A 21,949-nucleotide genomic window follows, 5' to 3' on the forward strand; every position below is an offset into this window, starting at 1 on the left:
CATTGTAGCATTTCATTTTTCATAGAAAAATAATCCACAGTATAGAAACACTATTAAAGCTACATGGAAAAACAGATGCCTTTACATTGTTTTAGACCAGCAGTAAAGAGGAAAAAGGAATAAAGTTTGCTTTGGTGGCAGTCTGCTCATGAGGGATGTCTCGCTATAATATCTGAGCACACAGGTCGACAGGATCCTCCAGGAGTGGTGACGCTGTTGTCCAGAGAGTTGATTGGACAGCTAGAGGTGTTTTTGTGTTTATGGATTTAACTTGCAGCATAAGTTAGGCAATAAAACTGAACCAGCTTTGTGACAGAGTCAAACCCGAGCTTACCTCTTTAGGTCCTGAACCCTGCTCTGTAGTGCCGGCCTCACAGCCTCTGATGCTTCTGTTCAAACTCTAAATCCTTCATTTCCATCAGAGCCTAATTTTGTTTGCCGTGCTCCTGTGATGTTGCTTCAGAGTAAAATGAATGAACGTGAAACCTGTAGATTCATCCTGTTCACCCTCCACACTCAAACACACATCTGCAGCCACGTAACAGCCCTCAACACACACACACTCCTGAGTCTCGTCCTCTCTCCTCTGGCTCTTCTCTCCAAATGGATTTTTCGTACAGAGTTATCATTATCATTCATTTAGGAGACAGGTTCGCTTCAGAGTAATTGAAGACACATTTGTTACAGTGCAGAGCAGAGGCAGCGGCTGGAGGGGAGGGGGGCATTCCCACGCCGCTGAGTCCACAGACGAGCTGAGGAAACATCAGTCGCTGTCTTTGTGCACGTTTCCCTCTCGTCACGTGATTGTCGTTCAGTATTTTTTCATTTGGAGCGGAGATGACGTCAGTGTCATGAAAGGCGACCTGTCAAAATGCAATGGCCTGCATGTATGAACTCTGGGGGGATGTTTAAACTATAAGGGACAAAAAAGTGCCAGTTTAACATATAACGACGTATAACAGAGTGAAACACTGCATTCTGTGTGATTTTTGGCACCTGTTCTCCTTTAGTATCATTATGTTGACTCTACATGTAAACAGAGACGACGTCGTTTTTGTATTTGTTTGCGTATTTCCATGAAAGAGAATCAGAGAGTAACGCGTCTGGTTCTGTCTGATATCAGGCAAACAAACAAGGTGCTAAACTTGGAGGGTTGGATGATCCACACGTGTACGTGCCGCTCACTCAACAGAAACAGACACATATGCAAGGACACATAATTATAGTTTGTTGTGAAGCTTCTGCTCATGGAAGACTCTTTACTTCACACTATGTTGCTTATATTTGAGTGTTTCTCTGCTTTCCTTTTCTGCGATGCTAGCCACAGTGATGATGCAGCAAAGTACTGCACACAGCTGGTTTCCTGTGAGCTTTAGGACTGGCGTACAGTTGCCTCCAGTCTGCCCACTATCTAACTCTGTGCTTACTTGACAAACCAAGAAACCGCCAACTGCTACCATGGTTACAGCTACCAGAGGATTATTGTGCAATTAATAAGTTACATGTTCCTCATGTTCCTCACGTTCCTCTCCATCCGTGTTAGTGAACGTTCTTCGGTGTAGGACCTTCGACATCATGCCTGTTTTGTGTGTAGTAATTTGATGAATACCTTATGATATTGCAGTAGCGTGTGCACCACGTCGGTGCAATATGATAAGGTTTGTTTTGACACCGAACATTTTGGCTTTGGCAGCTGGTCGCTTTGTCCACTCTGGTGACCACAGATCGTGATTACTCATACTCGTGGGATTTAAAATGATAGTGTAGAGCCCCACTCACGTCCCACTGACACTGAGTGAACGCTGTCAGTGTAACAAACCGACACCTCTGAGGCTACAAATGCTCTAAGGAACTTGTCGGGTGTTAACTGACGATGCAGGATCATCTTGCATGAAGTGAAAGGCCTGTAGGGATGTATGAACAGCTGATGTGTTGAATCTATTTGGCTTCCATGTGCTGGGCTCTATGAATCACACAGCAGCAGCATATGAAAGCATCTAAACAGATGATAAGCTGCTGTCCGCGCAGCTGCCCGTTATAACAAAGACTTTCTGAAGTCTCTCTCTCTCTCTCTCTCTCTCCCTCTCTCGATGACAGTTATCTATTAAAAGCTGCTGCTGACGTCAAAAGTGTCCGCCATCTTTGAGGAGAGCTGCACCGCTTTCCCCCCCATTGAAGAACAAGTGAGGAGGAACCAGCCGACGCGCAGTGCCTTTGCTGCAGTCACATACAGAGAGAGGCTGGTATCGGTTGCTGTTGATACACGCAGACATTTCCTCCCATACTGACGGCGGGACACCGAAAACAGGCGCAGGTAAGACTGGAGACGCTTTTCCGCGAGATTTGAAGCCATTCGTGTACCTCGGGACGGCTTAGATTGTGCGAATCGAGGCGGAAGATGTTTAGCGTTGAGTGAAACCGTGGATGTCGGGTGTGTTTCAGCATAAATGATGCTGGGATAAAGATGATTTGTGTGCGTGTGTGTGCTTTTGGGTGTTGGGGCAGTGTTGTGGACGATCTGCAGCACTGTTAGGGCGAGGAAAGCAAAGGACGTGGTTTGGTTGGGGGGGCGGGTGATGCGTGACCTCCTGGGTGATAAATCTCAAGCGCGCAGTGGAAAGCTGACAGGATGGGATGCGGTGCGCTATAATGCGCATATTCAGTGTGGGCGTTTTCAGCGCTTCAGCACCTCGGACAGAGCCAGAGACGGAACACACCGAGGAGGTGAAATCAGCGTCTCAGCGTCGTTTTCTTTTGTTCAAGCATTTATTGCTCTGTAAAAAGAGGGCCGGGGGGGGGGGGGGACCCTGTTTTCTTTGCAAAGCCTCAGAACAGGTGTAGACTGATGTCGCAGCAGGATGATGAAGCGTGAATCAACGTGTCGCATTCACGCCACCGAGAAAGGAAATTAAACCAAACAAAACACGGCAGAGTCGCGGGACGTGGCGTGGTTTGTGGGGATGTCATGTAATAGTGAACTGCGCCATGGTGAAGTCGGTGGAAGGAGGGTAGCCCATATAAACAGTAGTGCGGGGGGGGCGTCGAGTTCTGTGAATGCGACGCTCCCTTCTTCCTTCTTTTACGCAGTACCTTCGCACAACATGCCCAATCCACGCCACGCGTCTACGTGACCGTGGCAGAGAGGGAAAAGGTGTGTGGATAGGTGGCTGAGGGGTGCGGGGAGAAAAAGGAGGACAGTGCCGGGGATGTCGGCGGTGAAACCCGCACTATGACACCCTCCTCTCCCTCTCCTCCTGCGTCCCATCCAGCGTCTGTGGCCACGCACGAAACTGTCAATGATCCCCGCACGCGCTGTCTTGTCAATCAGCCAAGCCACATTGGCTCGCGCGCTAAATCGATACCTGAGCTCGACACAACGTGTAACAGTTGAAGTGTTTCTGATCCACGACAGTAGGAGACACACATGAACCACGGCACAGCTGCCAGGTCGGACCCTTTGACTGCTTTTCCCAAACCTGCAGGAGCGGCGAGCCCAGCAGAGTCCGCCCAGGTTATCTGTCAGTGTGTGCGTGCTGTGATTTACCACACTCACCATGTTAACTTGAGTCTGCGTGTTTGAAGGCTTTGGTAACAAACAGTAGCTAAGCTAGTTTTTCTGCCCATCAGTCACAGCACCGCGTCTGCTCGTAGAGGTGCAGAGAGGCGGTTGTTGCTTCTCCTGAGCTTTGATGATGCGGCAGATTAGACACTGAAGTGGTTTGGATTTCTGGCGCACCTGAAATTACATTACACTCCCACATGGTGCGTAAGTGCCTGGCTGTGTTACTGACACATGCTCAGTTGAATGTTTGGCACGTCACTGGAAATCTGCAGTGAGTTTTCCATGAAGCAAAGGCTGTGCTCAGATGGCGTTGTTTAAAACCAAAATCATGTCTCAAAGCAGAGCCTGCAGGCCGATGGCATCAAAGGACGGCCTACAGTTCGTAAAGCCCCTCAGGATACCCTGGTTGCTGCTTTTCCACAGCACGTTATGCGGTTGGACTGCAGAGAGGGAGCGAGGCAGACTTGGGGAGGGGGTGGGAGGGGATGCCAGGCCTATACTGCACACACTGTGAAAGGGCTGCTTTCTGGATAAATGGTGACTTGCAGCACCATCAGCACGCACTGATTGTTTCTTAGAAACACCCCGGCCATTGTTCATTTCACAGGAGCACTTTCACGCCTGCCATCTGTGAAATGAAGCTAAAGCCTCTCTGATTGATGCTGAGCCGGCCGGCGCAGTGCGTGTTTTGGTGCAGGTACAGCTCTTATTATTTGCTTTTTTCTCCCCTCTCCAGAGTTTCTAAGTTCGGCCTTCAGCCTGATGCTGAAATACTCAAATGCAGTCACACAAACCCTCTCATGCGAGTCCAAAATGAAACTAGATGCTCATATTTGATTGTTTGTACTGCAACCAGTCTGGGGCGATATTTCTATATCTGCTGGAAAGACAGAATGAAATTTTGAAATGGTATTTACAAGCCTTATCATGTCTGTGACACAGGATTTCCTTCACACCTTGAATATTAAACTCAGCCAGGTGCAGCATCACAGAAACAGCTGAGCTCCTGAGTCCAAGCTGAAGCTAGAGATCAGTCTGGGAATGATGGAGGCAGAGATGTACGTGCATCCCTCTAAACTGCTCAGCGGTCGTGTCTCGCTGTCACAGAGCAGTTCAAGTTTTGGCTACAGAATAAACAAAATCATCTTTATCGATTCAGCAGAGCTCCACCGCTGTTGCATGAGCAGCTTTGGTGGTCCAATGTGCCGTTCTCACTGTGGGATTAGTCACACCAGCTTTAGGTTCATAGTCCAGAGGAGGACAAGATGTGGCTTCTGAGGTGAAAGGCTGTTAGCTTCTCTGATGTGTCATAGGAGGCATTATTAGCCTGTGAAATGGCTTCGGCGTCATCAGACGGCCTTATATTTTATTTTTTACATGTTGTGCATTACTCATGTTACAGTGGTAGATTTAAATGGAGCAAAGAACGAACAGAAACACAGAGATATCCAGATGATTAAATCGTACTGACTGAGGGAAGAAGATGAAACCTTTTCTATCTGGAAAGTAAAAAGTAATAAATACGTTTATTGCTCTAATGTTAAGAGTTAGATGAGTAGATGCCATTAAAATTAAATTTAGCCTTATTGGCTAAGTTTAGTAGCTTTCAGCAAGTTTAGCATAACTAACCTCAAAGCTTTCAAATAGTTTTAAACAGCCAGCAAATCCACTTGATATTTGATATTTTGTATCCTGTTCATTGAATCTGCACCAAGGTTTTCTAAAACGCTGTTATGTTTCTAAAGTTGTTTTAGCTGTTGTACACAGACAGCTGTTTACAGCTGTTTACAGCTGTTTACCGTTTAAGTTAAACTCACAGGCTGGACATGTAATGGTCCCTAACCAGTCATTAAGTGTCCTTTGCTTTTGTCTGAAATCCTCTCAGGTCACTACAACATGTGAAATCCACCCATTTTTCCTTCCTTTAGCTAGCGTGCTGCCAGGATCAGCCTCTGAGGCCAGGCAGACAGAGTGGAAGTGCTGTTATTTAAAAGTGCACATTATACTTTGGTAAACAGCCCCGAGGCTTTTTATTGAGAGTTTGCACTCGTTCACTGTGACTCGTGGTCACATATAATATTTTTCGTTCTCTTTTTTTGCTGTACTGAAGATTAAATTGTGACCCAGCTTTGAATTTCGTGTGAGAGAGAATCGATGTTGTCATCTATCACGAAGAAATCAAAGAGTCTTACGGAGTCAAACTCAGACGGGAAGAAAAACAGCAGCTTTAGAAGGAAACAAACGCTCATTTGTTTGCAAATGATCAGAGTGGAGATATTAAAGTGGCAGCAGCTTTCTGGTGTCCGGCCAGCCCCCACGTGACAACCTGTCACCTGCTCTGTATGTAAACAACAACACAGAAACAAGATGGCCCCTCCGGCGGCGACGAGACTGTGCTGCATAGAAGGCTTGATCCTTCTCAGCTAAGCGTGTCGTACGCAGTTTTTGATCATATGTTCTGATGTTCACGTCGCAGTCATCGGTTTATTTTGTACAGTAGATTTGTCAGATTACATTAGGTTGCTTAGCTAAATGGTTATTTATAGAGATAGGCTGCGCCGCACTCGTCAAGTCTCCTTTCAGTGCTCACACAGCGCGACTTCTCTAAATTTAGTTTTATTCATCTTACCTCAGTTGTAGCTCGTCACAGCAAACATGACAGCTAGAGAAAGTTAATATTATCTCCCAAGTGATGCTTTTGTTTTTGAAGCTTTCCTGGCACAAAAAGCCACGTTCGGCTTTCCACCGCGCCCGTCGTCACTCTGCCATCTGTCCTCTCGGCTGCTCTCGCAGGGTTAGAAACCTTTGATTAATGACAGGAATTTAGAGAGAGAAAATGAAAGTAATAAGAAAGAGAGGGAGTGGGGGAAGGTGGAGGGAGAGGGTGCGTAAACGGGAAACGATTGTCAGGCCGAATCATTTCAAACACACTCACGCTGTGAGAAAATAGCATAAACATACAGAAAGATGCTGAAAATGAAGCAAAGTCTGCACAGTTTGGAGGCTAATTCCAAATTCTAGCTGTAAACCAGAACCAGCCTTTCACAATGTTCACCAGGGAATACACGTGTCCGATTTCACTGTGGAGAGCAGATATTTTGGAGTGGAAACATTTCCGTGTGTGCGTATGAAGGAGATGGTGACGGTGGTTTTAGTATTTTGTATCTTCAAGCGTATCATTTTCACCCGACCATTAGCCGGGCCTTTCAGTGTCGCTGTGCTGTAAAACATCCATAAGCTCCTAAAGCTTTTATGTCTTTCAGAATAAAAGCACGTGTAGAGATCTTTCCTCTGCGTCGGTGAAGCATAAAGCCGGTAGATGGATCTGCTCGGCTCAATGTGAATACGCCCTACACGCTGCACATTGCACAGCATTGTGTGTGCTCAGGTGCGCGCACAAGTGTGCAAACATGACCCGTGTGGCGCGTGGAGACGGTGTTCACGGGAGGATCGGTGGGGTGGTATTGAGTGGGGGGGTTAGTTGTGTAATAAATGAGGCTGCAGTGCAGCTGATGAGGGTTGTTGGTGCAGATTAGCATCTGCAGGGCTTTTACAGAAACATTAAGCAGCCTGGTCTGTATCAAAGTCGTATTTGAATGCATTTATAGCGTGTACACGCACTGCCACTGCATCATCGCTGCATGCAGTCGCTGGGCGAGGGGCCATCTATGCTGCCCTGCATCTGGTCCTGATTTAGCTTCTTACTAGCTTTTCTTTCACTACACAGACGTTCAGACTGCTGTGCATGTTGTAGCAGGACACACAGGAGCTTCTTAGTCTGAACAGCGTCACTTCCTGGTTCTAACAAAAACATTGTGTGTTTTACAGTAAATGATATATTTCTGTTGTGCCAATTAAAATAACCCCATTATGTGCTGTGATAGCGCTCATCTGCAGTGCATGAAAAGGCTCATAAATGCATTGTGAGCAAACACAGTATCAGTGTTATTGATCTTTCTGGGCCTGTCAGCAGGTCAGAAATGCAGCTTCTACTGCAGGCAAACAAATACGACAGTGTGCGACTGACTGCAGCTTTCTGACGCTCCGACACAAAGAAATACAAAAGTCCAGCTTCTCCAGTTTATCTACATGAAACAAAATATCATTATTTTTAAATCTGTCATAAAAAGGGAATTCTTTTCTATGTCCACATGCGTTGGACAGATAAGGAAGCGAGCTGTTGTTTGCTATGTTTATGATCTTATTCCCAGTTGAATACGTCACGCCGGGTGGTTTCGCAGACTGGAATTCAGAGTTTCAGGATGGAGACTGTGTCAGCGACATTCCCAGTGCCAAACAACTGTGACTGAAGCAGCAATGAAAGGCCTCCATACTGATGATGGTGTAACAGTCTGACGGTGTGCGTGCTGCAGCGTCGCTAACACAGCAGACATCCTGCCGCCGCCCTCTGCTGTCTGGGATTCCTTCAAACATGGTGTAAAAAGAACTTCTGCTGTGGTTTTTTCCAGAGCCTTCACATCCCACCGCCCTGATGTTTATTGTGTCGTAAAACAGGAGAGGTTGTGCTTCTAATTCAAAACAGGACCGTTGCTCCTCCTCTGGAACCACCTAATCCCGCTCGTCCCATCTGATGCTTCCTTGTTTTCCTCCTTCCAGCTTTACTGCCAACATCACCCCACGAGCACCCACCTGTCATGTTTTGCTTGTCAGATGTCAAATCTCCGCAGCCCTCCAAGCAGCCAGAACCTCATCTGCAGCAACCACATGGCAGTTAATGTGGCGGCGCGTGCCCCGTGTGGCGGCGCGTGCCCCGTGTGGCGGCGCGTGCCCCGTGTGGCGGCGCACAATGAACCCAAAAAGCCACCCTGAGAGGCTGGCTGTGAGCACAAAGAGACTCCCGAGCGTTCATTCGCTGCTTTTCACTCATTTTCAGTCTTGTCCATGTTTTGATACTTGAGTTACTTACATGTAGTAACTAATCAATGAATCATTGATACATTTTATAAAAAGCTCAAAGGATGCACCGTTGTTGTGTCCGCACTTAGCAGACAATGATATCTTTCAGCAAAAATGCAAAAACATTATTTGTTCCTGTTTCTTTACTTAAATCTATCAAAAATGTCAACGACGGCACAGTTTGACAGGAGAACGAAGCATTTCTGCTGCCCTAACCCAACAAGGCTGGATGATCCCACTGATGCTGTACAGTGTGTCCTTAAAGGACTGAGGAAATCTGAGCAAGTGGAGGGTAAAAGGCCCTAAAAACTCTCTGCATAAGTCATGTCCTCAAGAAACAGGAACAACCATCTACAGCCAGAAAAGGACCAGATATTGAGGCACCGTGCAGCACCGCGGGGAAAGAGGCTGATGGGCAACAGCTGCATCATCATCATGTGACTTTACAGCAAGGCAATAATCCCAAACACACTGCAAATGCAGTAAAAGCATTTGTGTGCAGAAAACATACAATGGAAAGCTGTCAGTCACAGACTGAGCTCAAGGTTACAGAAGCAGTTTGAGCCTGAAGAGAAAGAATGAAGAATAAACGTGTTCGCACCAAATATCAACTTTCAAGCTCATTAAACTGGTTTTTATATACTGAGTCTGCACTTATGTTTGCACGTCTCCATGAGTCGGTGCATGAATTGCACATTTTTATAACAAAATGCAAAGAAGTGAAGAGTGGCTGCAGACGTTTGCACAGTACTGTATATGTGTGGTGTGCTTTTCATTCGTGTCTCTTCTTTATGTCCACTCTTCCACAGCAGCGTAGAGTAAACGGCGTCTGCAGCGCCGACATGTTGCTCTGTCCACCAATAAGCAGAGAGATCTGGACACTCGGCTCGTCTTTACCTTCAGTCTGCTCTCTGATAGCAAGTGAAGCTGCAACATCAGCTTCAAGCCACAGTCAGCTGGATGATCACATGTTCACTTCTTGGTAAAAGAGCATCCGCAGCTTTTTTTACATGAGATTTTCCGAGCAGCTGTTTGATTGGAGTAGAAAGCGTGGGACTTTAGCCGCTGACGTTTCCAGGAAGCCGTTTATGAATGCTGCAGCTCCGCTCAGCAGGAACGCTGCTGCGTTTAACGGGACCTGTAACAAGTCGAGAATCAACGTGTTTTATCACAGCGGTGCGCAGCTTAGTAAACCACCTCGGGCAAGGACACGACGTGTTATATATTGTTATATAATCTGCCCTGGAGAACACTGTGATTATGTTGGGTTGCTTGTAGTTCTGCATACAGAGAAGGCAGCACTCCGGGTCGTCACCCGAGGTTAAAGCTGTCGCAGTCACCACGTCTCTCTTTGGTCTCTTTGTGTAACATGTTGTATTTGGAGCTTCACCTATTCTGGGATGATTCCAGTGCTTGAAGCTACAGTCTGGCTGATGGCTGTCGGCAACTGTTTGCTCTGTTTATTTTACGGATTGTTGCTATCCCCCCCCCACCCCCACCTGAGCCAAGGTGTGAAACTGGGTGTGGGTCCCAATCAGCCGGAGTTTCAGGTGAGCTCATTGTGAAACCTGGCCCCACCTTATCATGTGATGTCCTGAGGTCAGATGGCCCAGGATGTGAGTGGGCGTTAAGGCGTCTGGGGAGGGATCTCAAAACTGGATTATAGATGGCAGAGAGTTGGTGTCGTAAGCCCCGCCTCTGTTCAAAGATGGTCGCTCACAGTGGACATAGATGCTTCTTTCACTCCTCTTTCAAACCATCTGTCCTCTCTGTCCAAAATGTGAACATTGGCATCCTCAAAGAGTGACCTTTGACCTTTAGATGCAGATGGACTGCTGAGTCTTGTCCTGTGGAGGTGGCTCTTCTGTGTTGTGCCATGCGCTTGTGAAGTGGCTGTTTGGTCTCTCCGATGTAGAGGTCTGGGCATTCCTCGCTGCTCTGTACAGCAAACACCACATTGTTAAGTTTGTGTTTTGGAGTTTTGTCTTTGTGATGAACCAGTTTGTGTCTGAGTGTGTTGCTGGGTCTGAAATGCACCGGGATGCTTGGAGAAAACCCTCCTGAGTTTCTCTGATACGCCGGCTACATAGGGGATGATGCGTCTGTCTTCCTGATCCTCCCTCGCTGGTGTCTGATCTTCTTTTCTGTGCATCTTTGCTGACTTTATAAAAGCCTCATTAGGATAACCGCATGTTTTAAGAGCTTCCTTTGTGAGATGGAAAGAAAAAGGATCCTATTTTTAAATCACCAGCATCAGACCTGGTCTCAAAAGGCCTGATATGAAGAGGGAAACACAAAGACTGTCAGCGTCCTGTCAGTGCGGTAAAGGTGGACATTTGCTGCCGTTTCCTTTCCTAAATCTCACTTTGTGCTCTTTGTCACTTTTACAGTAACACGGGAGCTTGTCTGATGCTGTCCTGTACTGGCACATGTGGGCTGCACGGTTGCAGTGGGAGTGGGTGAATCAGTGACAGGATCTTGGACCTCTCAGGTCAATGATTCAAAGCATTATCTTTGGAGCCACTGGGATGTTGCTTCACCACTTAAAGCTCCAGCTCTGCTGACACTTGGTCTCTTTGAGTGATGTTGCTTCAGTTATTATCCATCCCTGCGCTCGTCTTATCGTGTCAGCAAGATGCTAATGTGGAGCGTTTTCCTTTTGAGCTCCAAAATGGCTGCAGAAATATTTAGATATCCATTTGCATGTAGCATTTCATCTGCAGCCAAGCTGTGTTTTTAAAAGAAACGGCCGCTTGATGCAATTTATCTTTGTGCTGATATCAGTGCAAGCTTTTCAAACGAGGGAAAACATCGGTCCGAGTGAAGGGCTGCAGTAACTTTCACAGCTAACGTGTTTCACATCACCAGATTTCTTTCTAAAAGGCCACATCAAACTCTCAGCTGCTCCTCTGCCAACCGTGCCAAGACGGCTCGTTTCCAACAACCATGGATGACGTTTAAATCCAATAATTGAAGCATGAGCGTCGCATGAATCTGCAGATTAATCTGCATTTGCACAGGAAAGCAGAAAACGAGACGTTACGCTGAACTGTAACATCGAGTGAGGCCTGGTTATTTAATGCCAGTTAATGTTTTCCAACCCACGAAAGATTCCTCGTTCGGTAACGATAAGAAGTTTAACGGAGGGACAGAGACGACACGTTTGAAACTGATAAGCAAACAAAATGGCAGCTGCACGCACACACACGCACACACACACACACACACACACACACACACACACACACACACACACAGATCTGTTGTCTTTCTTGTCCTGAGCACAGAGCACGGTCTCCTCAGGCCGTGGACGTGAAGCATTACGTCACATGTCTACTGATTCGGTCGCCGACGACACGCCGTCTTTTCATAAAACACTTGATGGGTTGACACACATGTTCAAGCGTTTTATGTTTTTCTGACGTGATGTAAAAGAAGACGGTCGAGGATAAATACGTCGAAGCACAGCCAGAGCTGGGGGAGGGGGGGCAGCTGGTAATCACCTCCAGGTAGCGTGTGATTGGACGATGAAATACGCCGTTTCATCGGGGAACGGAAATAAGGGCGTCCTCGTACCTTTGCCTATTGTTCCCATGGCGGCTCCATCCTAGTGTTGCTCCACGTGTGCACATGGAAATACGGATGTTCCATTAAACATTCGTGGAAGTTGTGCCGTGTGGCAGGAAGTGGATAAATCCAGGTATTACTGTTCCACTGATCAGTGTGGTGCGCTCGGCCTACTGCCAGTGACGGCCACGCATCAGTCAGTCGCGCCATCACAGCAGCTTTTCTAGCACCAGAACTCAACCCCGTCATCAGCACGTATGTATGGGTTTGTGTTTATCATGCTACAGCCTGCTCGCATCATTTTAATAACTCAAAGCGACTGTTTTCCCCTTTGAGCTCTCCATTTCCTGTTTCTTATCACCTTCTTCAGGTCAAAGGTCATACTGCTTACCATTTCATGCCATAAATGTCAGCATCCTTGTAATATGTGATGACAAGGCAACAGAAACTCTTGGCCAAAGGTCACGTGGCTGTATGCAGGGACACAGCAGAAGGAGACAGATGTGGCAGCTGATGGTTGTCGACTCAGTCCCTGCATTTGTTTGTGAATGAAACAAGGTTTCTATGGCGATGTTTGGTGTGCATGGGGAAGTATGGGCTTTGATTACATTCATCATGTCTTCAATATGTGCTGCATATGTTTGTAAAGACCGTGTGTGCTGTAACAATCCTGGGACAGTCTAACAGGAGGATCATATCGTATTATATCAGAGGACAGGTCTGCATTCCTCTGTTACTCCTGCAGCACGCTGCGTAAGGATGCTTCACTGCAAAACAATATTATTTCATGCACTAACTGGGACACATGGTCCATGCACACTAGAAGCCCTGCTGTAGACACATCCCTGATTTATCAGCTCAGAAATTTACCGTCCTCACTAAACTCCTGACAGGCAGTGTGCGAGTAATTAAGTATTTCTCAGATGGGCTGGCCAACATTTAATCAGATGGGACTCTCCGGACAAACGTGTGTCCTCTGAGAGGAAACATTTCACGGACGACGGGCGGCTCCTGGTTAAAGGTCATCACGGGTCACCGGTTTATGGGACCCATCTGAAGCCATTCAGCGCTCTCAGATTCTCTGTGGGATCAGTAAACGTACAAATACACATTATAGCACCACATCCAGTAGATCCAGCCAGACAAACAGATGTTTGTAAGCTAGCTCTAAATACATATGCTTCATGTGCAGAATAATTCAGTTCAATCTTATTGATATCGCACAAAATCATAACAACGGTGACCTTAAGGTGCTTTATATTGTAAGGTCGACCCTACAATAACACACACAGAGAAAACCCCATCAGTCACATGACCCCCTATGAGCAGCACTTGGCGACAGTGGGAAGGAAAAACTCCTTTTTAACAGGAAGAAACCTGTGGTTGAACCAGGCTCAGGGAGGGGCGGGGCCATCTGCTGGCTTGGCGTGAGGGGAGGATCCCTGTTAATCAGTGCAAATACACATTAATAAAATATTAGCACAATGTCACTGGCTGAAACAACTGGATCACACACTTGTTGTGTGGTCTGAACTGTAACTGCAGACCTTATTGTTTGTTCAGCATTAAAAATTCTCCAAGAGCCACAAACACCTCAAAGACGAGAGGTCGAGTCCAGGTACGAGTGGAGGTGAGGTCTCACAGCGAGAGCAGACATGCTCACGATGTAACTGATCCCACATGATCGGCTGCGGCTCCTGTGCACGTTCACTGACCAGCATAAATGCAAAAAGGCTGCGCAGGTGGAAAAAACCGGACTGTAAATACCAGAGAAGCTGTGCAGTGTAAAAAAGAGCTTATAGGTGTCAGGAACAGGTAGCAGGAGCTTCCTGGGCAGTAGATGCATTTACTGGATAATAGAATAAGTACATCAACATGTCGTCCTCCATTAACTCAGAGTTTCTGCATCAAGCCTGCGTTCACTGAGTTACTGACTTTAATTCAGCTGCGATGAACCTGCCCACAGAATAACTGATTCCACATAAACAATTGTTAATGCACAACATGAGCTCCGTCGGTGTTTTCCATCTCTCCCTGAGAAGACCTGACCGTACATTTGCTGCAGAGCTCAAACCGACGGCGCAGATGGGAGCAAAGACGCCGCACGTGAGGCGCGTGATTGAGACGTAAAGTAAAAGGTCAGCGCGGCCTGCTCAAACTTCATTGCCTGACTTTAGTTATGTAGCGAGGCAGCGATGGCGGCCTTTCTTCCCCCGACAAGTGCTTTTGAATCTGACTGGATTCAGACACGAAGCCCTGCGCTGACTGCTTTATGTAACCCAACATGGCCGTCGCTGACATGCAGGAGAGCGAGACGAAAGGAAAAAGCACATCGGACACGTGTGTTGGCATTCAGCTGTGGCGATTATGACACGTATACGATCTCTATCTGCCGCCCAGCGAGGCTTTAATGATTCAGAGCGTGGCATGCTGGGTAATATTGTCTTGGCAGTGAAAAAAAAAGTGTCTTCATATCTCACATCCGCGCTGCAAGACCAGCAGATGTTGTTGTGAATGCCTCTGGACACACGAGTGGGAGAGGCAAACGAGGGTACGGCGAGACCTCCGAGCAGACCGTTCGCTCCGTCACCAGGATGAAACGTCCAGGTGGGCGAACGCGTCTGTCTGAGGCACCGACCTTCACTGCTGACTCCATTCGCCGTCACCTGAACGTGTTTGGATCTGAGCTCTGTGGCCGTGCTGAATATTTTATCAGTTAAATTGATCCTGTTATGATGCTTGCATTAAGCTGGTAGATGTTGTTGTTTATATGGACAGTGCCAAATCATGATGACAGACTCTATATGTAAGACAAAGACCCCATAATAAAACCGTGGGAAGGGAAAACTCGCCTCCCACGGCCTGAGCGGGTGGATGGAAACGTCATCTATGGCACAACCATCAGTGACATCATGTGAGTGGCGAATGTGTAATATTTACTCTTCTTTTAGGTCGTTTGGCCAAATCAAAATAACGTGTCTGACTGGTTAACTGCTGAATGCACACTCGGGTTTATTGTTGAGATGACTACCTGCTGATGCAGGAAACAGAAAGCAGTCAGAGGAAACAACTCAGTGAACCCGAGGTCCATAAAACCAGCACAATGAGCTGGTTCCTCGCTCATCCTCAGCGGGTCCGGCCCTTCTGTCAGGTTTCATTCAGCTGATGTTAGTGCACTGAGGCTTTCTTCACACGTGGTCTCGTCTGTCCCTCAGGATGTGCGTGGATTCATTCTTCGTGACTTTGCCTTTGGGTCATAAAGGCCGACACCACAGTCGAGTTTCTGCTGAGCCAGAGTTACATGTAACTGCCTCGATTGGTCCTGTAGACATGTCCGCTGATAATCTCTCTCATGCTCATCTTTCATGCAAGCTTCTGGTAATTTTGCATCTGGATGCGTCCAGCTGTTTAGCCAGTGATGCTAGCCTGTGGTGACCTGCAGAGACCAGAGAAGGATTGCAGCTACAGGGGCACGCGCTGTTTATTTCTCAGGCTGATCCTCTGAAAGTCCAGGAAGCCGGGATTCCTCTGCCCGTTCACTCCCCAACAAACAGACGATACTGCTGCATCCTCACAGTCCTCAGTTACGCCGCCTGCAACGGCAAACAGAGGCCTGTGGAGGCAGCAGCTCCCACCTCCGGGTTTTTCTCTTGTTTACCTGACTTTCATGAACGTGCTCTCGTTACACTCAGGCCATTTGCTGCGTGCCATGCGCCTCTTGTTGCCTCTCTGGAATGCTCTTCACTTTTATTTGTGTGACCGCCGTTTTCTGGCGTAACAGTGAGGTGGGAGGTATTTGTCGCCTCCTTTGAGGCCCATCGTGATGCCCGTTGATGTACATACTTGAGATTGAAAAATAAAGAGGACGTTTGCATGAACTAGTATTGAATTCAGTTCTTAGAAGCACGATCTGAGTCGTGTTTCTCTGACGTCAGCCCGTTCCAGCTCATTAATTACTTTTCATATTTTGTCATATGTGTGTGTTCATGTATGTGGACTACACTACACACTACACAAACGCACACGGGGCATTGTGATGTCAGTAGCCGTACAGCCTTTGTGCCTCTTGCAGGCTGCGAGCGAGCAGCAGGTGTGTTTGTCGTGAATCTGAAGGTAACATCACGTGTCCTCGTTTTCAGTTTGGCTCAGTAGTGCAGCTGAGATAGAGGCAAAAACATCACCAACACGGCAGGGACGATGTTAAGCTCAGAAAGTTGAGAATAATTATTTTAAAAGCATGTCGAAAGATCGAGAAGGGAAAATATTCGCGGGGAGCTGTCAGCTGGTTTCATGTTGTTGTGCTCTTCTTTACATAAATAAAGACGTTTTCATCATAAACGGACGCAGAGAAAGGTCTGAGGTCAGGGGGAAAGGGATCACGCCACAGTGATGCTGTGAGTTTGAATCCTGCACAAGCTCACGGGTACGTTAGTTGACTCTGCAGTGGTCGCACACCAAATTATCCACGTTCTCCATCGTCCCGAGTCCGTTGATGCGACAGTCGACTGAGCCGTGTGCTGCACGCTGAATGCTTTGTGTTTTGCCTCTCTTCCAGCCTTCCCCGGACTCCCACTAGGATCTTCTCTTCCCTGTCGGAGACCTTCTCCACCCCCGACATCCAGCAGACATGGCAGATGATGCGGACATGCGCAATGAGCTGTCAGACATGCAGCAACGCGCTGACCAGCTGGCTGATGAGGTGAGAACACCGGACTTGCTGCATCGCAGGCGTTTGCCTCGTGATGGCAGGTGCACGCTTACTGACTCGCTGAGGAGTCGCGTGGTGGTTGGAGAAGCCGAGCATCTTTGTTTTATCACAACTTCAAACATACTGAAACTATGCAGCACAGTAAGAGGGTGCACTAATGAGCACATTATAGAGAGTGTGTGTGTGTGCGTGTGTGTGTGCGTGTGTGCGTGTGTGCGTGTGTGTGTGCGTGTGTGTGTGTGTGTGTGTGTGTGTGTGTGTGTGTGCGTGTGTGTGCGTGTTTCGCAGTGAGAGAGAGGGCGAGAGAGTGAGAAAGTCTCCATCATGGCCCACAGCTGATCAGCCCTCCAGCTTCACATATGACTCACTGTGGCACAGCTGAGCAGAATATTAAACACACACACAGACACAGACACGCACACACACACACACACACACACACACACACACACACACACACACAGGAACGCAGGGCAAACACAAAATGGCGGCGCTACAGCTTTGCCTCCGTGGCTTCTGTGAGCTTCAGAGCCTCCACAGCGATTCCAACAGATGGAAGCAAACGAGCGAGCTGATGCAGACCGATCAGAGACACAATGCAAAAAGGAAGAATCAGAAGAAGGAAAAAGAACGTGAGCCACGTGAAAAATGGCTGCTCGGTGTCAGATTTGTTTGTCTAACCGACACCCCCCACCCCTCAACCCCTACCAGCGCAGACGATGCGCTTGCAGCGAGCGCAGCGAGGCGGAGCTGTGTCATCGTAAGAAGGACAAGATGCCCCGCTGCTGCCTCTGTGCAGCCTCACGCTCCTTAGAGAATGGGAGCCCCCGTTACACATCAGCCAGCAGCTAAGAACAGACGTCACACAGTGATGAGGATTCTGCCTGCTGCTAATAACAAAGCTGAGTTATTTTGATCAATCAGTGCTAACTTAGTAAAACAGACACAAATGCCCATCACGTGCTATAAGTGCTGCATTTCAGGACCTTCCAGGTCTTATCTTACATGTTCCCACAGCTCCGCAAGCTGTCGTGCCCCCCCCCACTTCTGTTTAGCACCTGGGGATCTGTCGGCCCGAGAGCTGCCACCAGTGCCCTTCGAGGCCTTCCCTAAACCACAGCTCAATTCATGATTAAGCCATTTATCTACTAAGAAACACTGGCTAACTTAAAATGAGGGCCCAGCGAGTGAAATGATTATATGAAAGACAGAATGCTGTCTGACGCTGCCCCTCATTTCTTGATATTTTATTTCCAAGGAGTTTAAAAACTATCTGCAGCAGATGAACTTAAGAAACGGGAAATAATCCAGGAAAGACGCGACAGAGGACCTGAGAGATGCTTTTGGGTCTTCTGGTGATTTATCCACTGTTTCCCACAGAAATCGTCTCAGCTGAGGGGCGGCTGTTCTGCCACATCACACAAGAACTGGACTGAAAATCCGTGGCAGCAGCTACGATGGAGTGATGACATTTTAGCTCAAATTATCGTCAGTGTGTATAAGGTCAGGAAAAGGTACAACACTGTAAAACGTAGAGGCTCCGTGTCTTTTTGGGGCTGTAGTGTTGCAGGTCTGTAAAGTGTCCAATTAACATCAGCTTCGTTTTTCACGTAAGTTTTAGCCTGGAAATCCGAAGCACACTGCCGAAGCAGTGAAAGCAAACATTAAAACAAGTGTGGGCTCATCTTCACTGTAGCCGGGTCCCAATTTCCCAGACAAATATAAAGAAACGAGAGGGGCGGCTCTAGACTTTTGTGCCGTACTTTAAACTTAGAATAAGTCACCATTTCCATGTGTTACAGTCAGAGCTATGCAGTCCTGCGTGCACACAGTCCATCTCTGCGAGTTCATGTTGAGTTCACGTCGATAATCGTTCAGGGATTGATCCTGTTTGCGGCTGCTGATTGTTCTGATCGGCTCCATTTAGTTTCACACACACTCGCTTATGTTCAGTCGAACGAATGCGCATAACCACATTGAGTTGTTGTGTAAATAAGATTTAACAGGAACACAACAGTCAACAGAACATGTTGTGTCCACCTGCAGCATGGCTGTGAGAGGGCACAGAGCAGAGCAGTTACCACGACAGCAGATATGACAAAGCCTGGAAAAGCATGGAAGGTGGTGGTGGGTTGCAAAGAGGCTTGCAGATGTGCAGCAGCTGTGGGCAGCCTTTTTAGACTTTTGCATTAATGGAAAATCAAAGGCTGGTGGCAGTGAGAGCAGCTGACCTGCCAGTCCTGCAGGTAAGCTTGGCTTCATGGCCGGTCTGGTGCGATGCTCAGGTTATTGGCCATCACATGAAAAACTGCACATAACATGAAAACCAAAACTTTTCAAGCTTCTTGAATCTGAATTGTTTCCTTTATTTGTCCGCAGTCACTGGAGAGCACTCGCCGTATGCTGCAGCTGGTCGAAGAGGTAAGAAAAGTCCTCTAAATGTGGGTGTATGAGTTTGATTTATAGCCAACAATAATATTTAAAAATGTGTGTCAACAACAAATGAAAATAAATGATACTGAATCGCGTCTCGTGGTGTTACGTGTGCAGGACGAGCTGCTGTTTTGCAGCACAGATCATTTACTGTGCCGACACTCGGATATAATCAGGGCAGAGGAGACTTCAGGGTTAGTCGTGTGAATATTACAACGATGTCGTTTTGCTCCTGTGTTGCAATGTTGTTACTGTTACTAAAACCTTCATTTTCAGTAATCTGGGAAGGGAGGAGTGTATGCAAAGTGCAAACACACAAGCTCATAGGATAAACGTCCTTTTCTAATAACTGCGCCTCTGTCAGAGATCCTTTACATTTTACAAACTTAAAGTTTTTAACCTGACGACACCAGCAACACCAGGATTACATGCAAGCATGTCACTGTACCAACACTGAAACTCTCAGAGGAGCAGAGATGAATCAGTAGTAGAAGAGCGAGGACAGTAGGAAGCTCATTGTTGTGTGAGGATCTCTAAAGCTGTTAGAATATCTCAGATTTATGGAGCGAGACTCAGATACCTGAAAGTCCAAACTCAGCGTTCAGCTGTCATACACTCAGCAAGTGTTCACGTTCATCAGCGCTGCCAGGAAGGACACAATCAGCCTTTACATGAGAGGGAAACATGGCGCTCTATCAGATCTATTCTGAACCGTTAGTGGTCGGTTTGCCCCCAAACAGCCAATCAAAAGACAGAAGTAAGTCTACTGTTTGTGCCTTGGATTGGTGTTTGTTCAGTCCTCTGTGAGACAGGCTCTGACCTGGTCAGCGCTCTCTCGTCAGATTGTGCTGGTGATCAGCAGAAGCGTTACCAAGACGGCTGCCAGATGGCAGGAAACTGTGGATAAAAGAGAGCCTGTCAGTTAGGCTTGGTGGCATTTTCTGTAACGTTACGTGATGTATACGTAGTTAATTTTAGCTGTATCCACAGAAACAGTCGTCATATGAAAATACTGAACATGTTTGTTTGTTTGTTTGTTTTAAAGCTGTAAGAAGAGGAAGTGGAAACAATTCCTTCTTAGTCATTTAGACACGCGTCACGATTGCTGTGCACAGAAAAATGCAGCACGTTTTTAAATAAATCCAGTAAACTGTCCAACACAAAGCCACACGTACATGTGAGCACGTCCCTGTTCATGCTTTGCCCAACGGTTGTGGAGCGTGTGCCCAGCTTTGGCGGACCACGAGTCAACTGAGTAATGGCGTGAATAGCACATAACGTGAAGATGATAATACTGCGATGCAATGAGACTGCAACAAGCAGACGCAGATGGAAGAAAGGAGGGCGGGTGAGGCATGGAGAGACAAGGAGTGAGAGCATCTGGGGGGGTGAGTGGCTAACAAGCTACCCGCTGCAGCTCTCAAGGTCATATTGATCATCAGTCGACATTTCTCACCATCAGCTCCACCCTACAAATGTACTGCAGGCAGGGAGGGACCGAAGGAGGGCTGAACAGAGCGACGGCTTCTTTATGCACGTGATCAGAGAGATGGAGGGTGGGGAGGATGCAGCACGAACAGCTGACATATTTCCCTTCATAGATAACATTCAGCGGCTCTCGTGATGTCACTCGCGACTCTGTGTTTATCGGTTTTCCCCACAAACTGAATGTCCAGGACGACAGTAAGAAGACCTGTTCAGTCTGAAAAATACAAAATTAGTTGTTTCTAAAAATGAGGCTGACTTTCACTCGATTCCGCAGCTTTAGCGGCGTGCTCTTAGCGGCGTGCGTGCTCTTAGCGGCGTGCTCTTAGCGGCGTGCGTGCTCTTAGCGGCGTGCTCTTAGCGTAGCGTGCTCTTAGCGGCGTGCTCTTAGCGGCGTGCTCTTAGCGGCGTGCTCTTAGCGTAGCGTGCTCGTTGCTGTGAGGCCATTTGAAAAAGCCGGGATTATTAGATATGGAACATTTCATGTCATCACAGGTACAAAAGCAAACATAAACTGTAAACCTGGGACAATGATCTATCATCAACAGTCCGTCAGTGGAGGTGTAGGATAATACTCACCTGCACCACCAGGTTAGATGGAGAAAGCTGCACCATCCTCAGGCCTGTCTGGGATTATGGTTGATTATTGTTGGGTTTCCCCAGGGACACATTTCAGATACTTTGGGATTTCTCATGCAGAGGCTCCTTATTGCTCCCCTCTCGCCTCTCAAGCATCCGTGTGGCTCTCTTCCCAAACTGCTGAGGAGGAGGGGTGGCTGTTTGTCACGGCGAGCACGTGTGGTACACAGCGACACACCGTGATCGTGTTTATGCCGATCAGGCTGAGCCAGCTGCCAAATCTTAGTGCTGCATTTTTAAGAAGCACACAGTTGTGTGTTAGCTAACGCTGCTGCGTCTTCTCAGACTCCTTTGCCAGCCCCGCCATCAGTGACGAGAAGCATTACTATGAATGCTATTGCAGGCTCAGCTGCTCCAGTCAGGAGCAGAAAACTCGCATTGTACCACGATTTTAAGAAGAACGCTCGTCCGCTGTCGATGCTAGCATCATTAATCTCCTTCAGCTTGATTCCACGTTTAACAGACAGATGTCTTTGCATCTTCGGATCAATATCATCCAGCACAGAGGTAATAGGAAGGAAAATATTCAATTTGTTTGTTCAGGAAAACAAGAAGATGAAGCAATGATCCCGATGATCAACCTCAATGTGCATTTGTTTGCAAAAATACAGAGAATATTTAAATCAAGTGTGCGATTG

At 47.3% G+C, this 21,949-nt stretch overlaps 2 protein-coding genes across 2 annotated transcripts in view; both read left to right on the forward strand.

The window, feature by feature from the left end:
* ankef1a (ankyrin repeat and EF-hand domain containing 1a) overlaps positions 1-2,300 on the forward strand; it is a 35,173-nt gene extending 32,873 nt beyond the window's left edge. The window contains exon 12 of the mRNA XM_040016907.1: positions 2,098-2,300. The gene's annotated coding sequence lies outside the window, so the exon portion shown is untranslated. The remainder of the gene's footprint in view (positions 1-2,097) is intronic.
* Positions 2,183-21,949, forward strand: part of snap25a (synaptosome associated protein 25a) — a 32,691-nt gene continuing 12,924 nt past the window's right edge. Inside the window, exons 1-3 of the mRNA XM_040016909.1 lie at positions 2,183-2,314; positions 16,602-16,745; positions 19,134-19,175. Of these exons, the coding sequence (XP_039872843.1) occupies positions 16,674-16,745; positions 19,134-19,175 (114 nt within the window). The 5' untranslated portion in view covers positions 2,183-2,314; positions 16,602-16,673. The remainder of the gene's footprint in view (positions 2,315-16,601; positions 16,746-19,133; positions 19,176-21,949) is intronic.

Source organism: Simochromis diagramma, unplaced genomic scaffold (assembly GCF_900408965.1).
Source record: "Simochromis diagramma unplaced genomic scaffold, fSimDia1.1 OVJJ01000802.1, whole genome shotgun sequence".
NCBI lineage: Eukaryota > Metazoa > Chordata > Actinopteri > Cichliformes > Cichlidae > Simochromis > Simochromis diagramma.